Source organism: Ursus arctos, unplaced genomic scaffold (assembly GCF_023065955.2).
Source record: "Ursus arctos isolate Adak ecotype North America unplaced genomic scaffold, UrsArc2.0 scaffold_29, whole genome shotgun sequence".
NCBI classification, from domain to species: Eukaryota; Metazoa; Chordata; class Mammalia; order Carnivora; family Ursidae; genus Ursus; species Ursus arctos.
Window position 1 is genome coordinate 15,884,214 of NW_026622974.1, and position 8,004 is coordinate 15,892,217.

Genomic DNA, 8,004 nt, shown 5'->3' on the forward strand with positions numbered 1-8,004 from the left:
TTGTAAATGAGTCATTTTTTAGGAAAAAAATATTCTCACTGCCAAATTGTAGGGTTGAAGAATACAGAATCAATTTAATTTTCCTCCATGATTCATAGCTACAATGCTCCAGGAAAGATGTATAGCACTGAAATGGAAATAAAGGAAATAAAAATCATGCAATGAGCAAGGGTCACAATTTCTTCTGAGCCCAATTCCAATCAGACCATAAATTATCCTGCCAATCTCAATACACAGATCTTCTTAAGCAGCAAGGAGGATAAAGTAATCGATTTCCTTTAAGTACTCTAAACTGTAAAAATGAGAATAAAATCCAGAGAAATCATTTTGGATGCCACTCTTTTTGAAATGTAAGAATGTGATTCAAAGTTTATTCTATTACATAATTTTCTTCTAAGTTTTCCAAAATTCCCACAGATACCCTTCAGTACACAGCCAGGGTAACTAAGTAACCAAAATCAAGTGTATATTTTTAATGTCCACTGTGGATTCTTCTTGCCATCAGCACTCTTTATAGCTCCACACAATTCCAAAAATATTCATAAATCTCGGTCTTCTCATGTATAGCTCATACAGAAAGTAGTTTGTTTGCCACCTAACCCAACCGTTAGTCAAGTAGTATATATGCCTGAACTGACTGCTCAAATTACTTGACTAATATATCCCATTAATATATATAAAATTATACCTGAGCTAAGTTCTAAGAAAGACGCTATGGGGGGTAAAGAGTAGATAGGAAGCTTTCTGAAGTGACAAGCTCAAAGAACATTAAGGGAAGCACAGTGCAGAAGAACAATTCCTTGAGGAATTTAATATACAAATAATATTACAATGTAGTATCTACACACACATTATTATTGTATATACTATCTATACTATATAAAAAATAAGTCGTCTATTTAAGAGGCCCATGAGGAAAACATGGAGAGATCCATACATGAGATTTACACATGGGGAGTGTTGGAGAAAAATTAGTCGATTAAGCTTTGTCTAGGAAAGCTTTACATAAAATTATAAATCACATTTTGTTATAGAAAAGATAAACTGCCCAAGTGTAAGATAATTCATTTGAGGCAAATGGCCCATATTTTAGTCTAACAGTGAGTCTCTCATGAGGGATGTGTGCATGCGTTTGTGTGTGTTTTATGGTACTGGGAGACAGTGAGACAATAAAGCTTTTTGCTAAAGGAATCCAAAATGAGATGAAGTGAGAGCTCAGGTAGAAACTGTTTTCCCTAGATGAATGTTTCACACACTTCATCATTAAGCCACCTCTTATAATTCTCTTTTCCAAGCTAAATAACAGCCATTCCTTTGGCTTGTAACTTCATGTACCCCATTTTCCAGGTCTTAATCTTCATGGCACTCAGCCCCAAATTCCCCACAGCTCTAAACTGTTGAGTCCACAACTGGCACCATATTCAGTTAAGAGTCTGAAGGAGGAAAAATAAAACTTGTCCCCTGGGTCCTATTGTTCTACTATTAATCATTCACCTCCTGTCAAGCTTACTCTGCAAGCCTAACTTCTAGTTTTCTTCCTATTCTCTACCATCATTCTCAACCATTTTAACACAGCATCTCTTGCTTGGATTACACCTGAGGTTCAGTCAATTCTCCCCCCACAGACATTCTTCTGAGTTCTTACTCTCTCCCCATTTCTCTCTTCTAAAATGAAATCCAAGTCCTACCAATCCCTAAAGTATAGTACGCTAAACCAAATCTAACACTTCTGAAGCAGGACTGTCATTTTGCTTAATATAGATGTTATATATTTACTAACAATGCCAAAAATTGCATCAGCCTTTCAGGCAGCCCCATTATAAATGCTGATCCCTTTTCACCAAGGTTAAATTTAAATAACATGTCCCAGACAAGTAAGAGCCATACGTTTATTTGGGTTGAATTTCATTATGTTAGAGTAGCCATTCTCCCAAGTTAGCCAAATCCTTTTGGATCTCCATGTCACCCCAAATGCCAGAATAAATTCCAAAACTGAAATTGAGAATTAAAAATTCTTAAAAATCATAATAAAGTAAATGAATAGAGTAATACTCAAAAAAAAAGAACACTGGAAGAAATAACAAAACATTTAATTGTGAGAAAATTTTACATTGCTAAAAATTAAAAACAAAACTATAAACCAAATAAATAATTAAAAGAAACACAACATATATGTCAAAGGATTGATTTTCTTAATATGGAGAAGCTCTTACTAATCAACTGATCAACATTCAAAATACTATCACTCTTACAGGAAATGGGTAAAGGACAAGAAAGGACATATACAAAAAACGAACTCACTCTGAATGTCAGACTTCTATATTCAACTACCACTTAAAATTTCTACCTGAACAGGGATATCTGGTTGGCTCAGTCAGTGGAGCATGCGACTCCTGATCTTGGGGCTGTGGATTTGAACCCCATATTGGGGGTTAAAAAAAAAAATCTTTAAAAAAATTTCTACTTGACCATCTGACAAAAATGTAACATATCCTAAACTGAACTTTTGATTTCCCTTGCTGAAGTTTTCTATCCAACCTTCCACATCTCACTGGAGTCTCCTTTGTCTTCTCTCCTACAAACTCATGCAGTACCTCATCAAATTTTGTCAGGTCTAACTTCAAAATACCCCCCAGAAAGTCAGTAGTTCTCTTCACCTCACTACTTACCATCCTGATGCTAACTGCCATCATCTTGCTCCTGGGTTATTTCAAGAGCCTCTGGACTGATCTCCCTGGCTTTTGCCCTCATTGCCCCAAAATCTATTCTCAACTCAGAAGTCAGGATAATTTTTTAAAAAAATAAGTAACATCACCTCAATTGTTTACTCAAGACCCTCCAGTGGCTCCTGAATTCACTCTAACTAAAAGCCAAAGTCATCACAATGGCCTAAAGAACTCTACTCAATTTCCCCTCCTTTCTCCTATCTAAACAACTTCATCTCCTACTAACCTGCCCCATCACTCTCTATTTGTGGTTTGATAAAATTACGTAACTTTGAAATTTCCCATCTGTGTTGACTACCACTTTTGTAAGGCTTAACCCTCCATAGAAAGCTAGCCACCTCTGGAATCTCTAGACAGGGATACACCGAGGGGGCAGGGACAAAGAGAGGAACCACATCATGGAGTGTGGCTCATTGACCAATCTATTCCTCTGTCTATTGGTAGCAGTGTGGTATCAGTCTTTCAGAATCACTTAACAGCAGTAATAGGGAAAATCAACTCCAGAATCTGAGTTTTAACCTAGATTACCTTTCTCTCTTAGCAAATATGACGGTTTTCATGGAATCTTGGAAAATTAGCATTGGAGAGAACATGGGTCTCATCTGGTACCATCTTCTCATTTCTCAAAGAAACATAGGCCCACGAAAGCAGAGCTACTTTTAAAAGCAAAGCAGAGGGCAAAACCACCCCTAATCTCCCCGAAAACCAGCTGGGGCTTTGATTTCAGTAAAGTACTTCAGTTCATGAAGAGTAATTAATAATGACAGAAAACAGAAACAAGCACTACAAAAATATAAACATCTACAAAATCATAAAATAGTCCTATTATATGTTTTCATATATGTCCTTCTTTTTTTAAAAAAAAATCATTATAACAGTATAAAGCCATTACTGATAGTACTTCTCTGAATTACCTAGCAGGATATATAAATATTTCCCCTGCCTTTCTCTCTATAATGATAGAATAGCAGAACAGTAATATGCTCAGACAGTGCTGACAGAAATCATTTAACTGATAAAGAAATGAGAAAGGAGGGGAAGAATTTGAAAATAGCTCTTTAAACTTGTTTGAAGGCATTTTCCTTAAGAAAATTAGTATTTCTCCAGAGTGGAATAATTTCCTATTTAAAGCTTCAGTTGACTTGGCCTGGTTATAATGTGAAAGAGATTCAAACTGCTTATTGAAGGGGATTGCACAGAACCAAATCCAAACAAAGCAGAATTCCCTTCGAATTGTTCCATCCAAGTTTCCTTGGTCCAGATGGCTTCAATCGCCAGCCAGAGACTCCACCCACACCTTCCCACTCCCGCTGTGCACTGGCCCTAGACACACACTAATGGCCCTCAGCTGTTCTGGCTCCCAGACTCACTTTCTTTCCCTGCCTGGCCACCCAACCTCCTATCTCCTACAGAGAGAAAGGAAAGAGGGAAAGGGAGACACTTAGGAAAAAAAGTCATACCTTTGGGTAAATAGGATTTGCATTAGTGAATCAGTTTCATATTGCTGCTGTCACAAATTACCCCAAACATGATGGCTTAAAACACACTTATATTCTGCAGTTCAGAAATCCAACATGGTCTTAGGGAGCTCATGATGTCAACAGGGCTGCATTCCTTCTAAAGCTTCTAGGGGAAAATGTGTTCCTTCCCTTGGCTCAGGGTCACTTCATCCTTATCCCTGCTTCTGTCATTCTGATGCTCCTGCCTCCCTCCTGTAAGGATTCTTGTGATTATACCAGGCCACTCAGATAAATTTCTGCAGGATAATTTCTGCATCTCAAGATCCTTGATTTCATCATATATGCAAAATTCTTAATCTAACATATTCACAGGTCTTAAGATTAGGAGGTGGACATTATTCTGTTTGTTCTTTCTCTCACATCAGGTACTGCCTAATATCATCCAACATCTAATATCAGGTACTACAAAGCTATACCTATATCTATACATAAAATATGCACATACAAACACATATACATGTACTGAATAGGATGAGATAACAAGTCTATTATAGCTGAAATAAGAGTCATAGAGTAATATCCATGAATATTGTATCAGGCTTATTATCACTAATTTCCAGTACTTCGTTCATGGAAATATAATTAAAAAAAAAAAAAAAAAGCACACTAGAGCTGATGCCTATGAAGGGCTTTGCTCACTACTCACCTCTATATACTGCCCAGGACTTTTCACCCAAAGCCTAAATAATTTAGTAGTGCTGTCACAGGAATTCTGTATCATTACAAGGCACCAGTAGATGACATAGCAGCATGTCAAGTGGATTTGACTCGGAGTGGGACAGCACCATAGCTGCCAGTAAGAGAGTAGGTCCCAGGAAAGGGATCTTCAGGCAGAGGAGGGCTCACATTTATAAAACTCCTCCCACCTAGTGTGATTAGAAGAGAACTTTGACACAGGGCCTCCGGCAGTATCTTCAGTGGGACTAAGGAGGTGCAGTGAGGGAATGCAACGAAGTCACATGACATTTTAAAGTGAGAAAAGGATGGGATATAAGGATGTTATAACATCCCCCATCTTTTAAAAGACCTTCCTTTTATCCCACATCCTAACCATGCAACTGCTCCATTTATCCGATCTCCATTCTACCCCTCAGAAAAAGCTTCCATATTTATAGTCATCATTTTGTTTCATACTCTCTCTTGAACCCATTTCAATCTGGCTTTTGTACCCACCCTCCCTAAACCCCATTTATCAAGGCCCTCAATACCTCCATATAGTAAATCCAATGGTCTAAGCATAGAGCTCATTTTCTCAACATCTGAGCAACAATGACACAACTGAGTACTCCCTTCTCGAAATGCTTTCTTCACCTGGCTCCTGGATGCCACCCTCTCCTGGTTTTCCTCCTAATTCACTGGTCTTTCTTTCCCAATTTCCTTGGCTGCATTCTCATCCTCTTTTTCCTCTGAAGAGAGCCCAAGGTTCAGTTCACTGCCCCCTTCCCTTCTCCACTTTTCTGCGGTTACTCTCTAAATGATCTCATCCACTCCGGTGGCTTTAGATGGATAAATCTATGTCCTAAGGAGTCCCAACTGTGTATTTTTAGTCTCAAACATATTCCTGAACTCAAGATTCCTCTCTCTAGCATCATAGGAGACACTAGGGGCATCCCAGGAGACAACAAGGCATTCTCCCCCACTGCTGTCCAGCTCAGTAAGCTGTTCACACAGAGATCCTCCGAGTCTTCCCTGACTCCTTCTCTCACACCTCACATCTAATTTGACAGCAACTCTGGCCAGCTTTACATTGAAAAATAATCCAGAATACAACCACCTATCTTCCCTTTCACATCGCTCTAGTCCAAGCCACTTTTACTTCTCCCTTAGAATCCTGAAATAACCTGCTTCCACTCTTGCCCTACATAATCTACTCTCCACCTGATATTTATACATATCTTTCTAAAACATAACCCAGGTCAAGTCCCTTTCTATCCCCAAATTCCCAAACCCATTGCCATCACATGTAGAATGCATTCAGGTGGGTCAGTTGAGCAGTGCTGCCCCAATCACCCAGCAGCTCCTCAGCTGTCTACAGCTTCATTTGGTCACCATCTTGTGACCTCTTCAGACTCCCTTCTTTGACAGTCTCTCTAGAAAGGCTTACCTGTATATCTAACAGTTTTCCCATACAACACTGTTATAAAAGGCTGCAACACATCACTACTTGTTCAAAAGTTGGCTGTATTTTTGTACTAAATTTGTCAGCAAACCTCTCTCAGGGACTAACAAGCTCCTGTATCATGATGGTTGGGGTGTTGATGGTTTAACATTAGGCTGTGGTTCCTTCGTTCCTTAAACATTACTGACTCACAATACAAACCTTTCCATCTTTCATGGAAAGAGGTTAATGTCTCATGATAAAGAAAATCCCTTACGGATGCCTGGGTGGTTCAGTTGGTTAAACATCCAACTGTTGATTTCAGCTCAGGTCATGATCCCAGGGTTGTGAGATCAAGCCCTGCGGTCCCGGTTCCACACCAGACATGGAGCCTACTTAAGATTCTCTCTGCCCCTCCCCACTTTCCCTCTTAAAAAACAAAAGATCTCTTAGGAAATACTTTTTTGGTAACAATTATTTAACATTTAAAGGCATTCCTAATGCTTATTTACTATTACAAACATGCTGAGAGCTGAACTACCTGAAAATATTTGCCTAGAATGTCTTCAAGTGGATTTGCTCTATGTTCCCTTAATTCAGAGGAGATCGGGCATGTTCAGGGTGGTATGGCCATAGACTATGTTCCCTTAGTTCCTAAAGTTCTCTTGAAACTTAGCAGATATTATTTTTTTCAGATTATAAGTATATTCCAGTGCCTATATGTCCCTAGGAAATATCTCTTTTAAAAAGATTTTTTTGAAAACTTGCATAGACATGAAAGGAAAAGATAAAAGATTTCTGAACCTAGCTATTCATCAATACTCACTGCACAACTTGTTACATGTAACAAAGATGTATGCAGTTTTGGAGTAACTCGCCTATTAAGTGACTAGAACACTGATTCCACTGGCCAACCCAGGCTTACTATTCCCTTCCGCTTAACTAAACTTCAGACAGGCTTCTTCCTGATTCTATGCCCCTGATCTCCCTTTCCTTAGAGCATTTACTCTAGAAAATTTGTAATTATAAATTCTTTCTCTGACTCTTTGAGTGGCAAACCTTTTTAAAAGCGTCTTGTCAGTTTTACAGCTAGCAAGGAATGTCTTTCTCAAGGACCTAGGAGCCATCCCTTTGAAATACAATCATCCAGAAAGGTAAATACCCAGATCTCCCAGATCTGTGGGACGGTAGTACCCTAACTTTGGTGAGTGCCAATGAGCAAAGACAGACAGCCTAATCACAGAGGAAAACATGTGCCAAACTCAGGATAACTCAATTTGCTCCATCCCATTTATCAACCGCCTCAAGTCCTCCAGTACTTCTCCACTAGCTCACACCATACTCAAGAACCCTCCATTTCTTCATTTCAGTGAGTGGAGTTCAATCTCTCTCCCTATTACAGTAGTCTTAAATAGTCTTCCTTGCCTGTTTAACTTTGCCCAGTGCAATTTCTACTTTGACACCATAATCCCAGTACTGGAGATGACTAAGCTTTCAGTACTCACAGGCTTACCATCTTGACCAGATTGTCCAGGGTAGCCAGGGTTCCCAGGCTGTCCAGGTTCACCCTAGAAAAGAAAAAACTTCTTAGTACAAAACAACCAACCACACTACTGCTGTCAGAGCCCTTCAAGGTTCAAGCCAATTCCATGATTTGTAG

The 8,004-nt window shown here is 39.0% G+C and overlaps 1 protein-coding gene across 2 annotated transcripts in view; it reads right to left on the reverse strand.

Moving 5' to 3' along the window:
• COL21A1 (collagen type XXI alpha 1 chain) overlaps window positions 1-8,004 on the reverse strand; it is a 171,339-nt gene that overhangs the window by 78,613 nt on the left and 84,722 nt on the right. Inside the window, exon 10 of one of the 2 annotated variants that reach the window (XM_057303976.1) lies at window positions 7,850-7,912. In XM_057303976.1, coding sequence (XP_057159959.1) covers window positions 7,850-7,912 — 63 coding nt within the window. The remainder of the gene's footprint in view (window positions 1-7,849; window positions 7,913-8,004) is intronic. The other variant, XM_057303975.1, reaches the window with a different exon arrangement.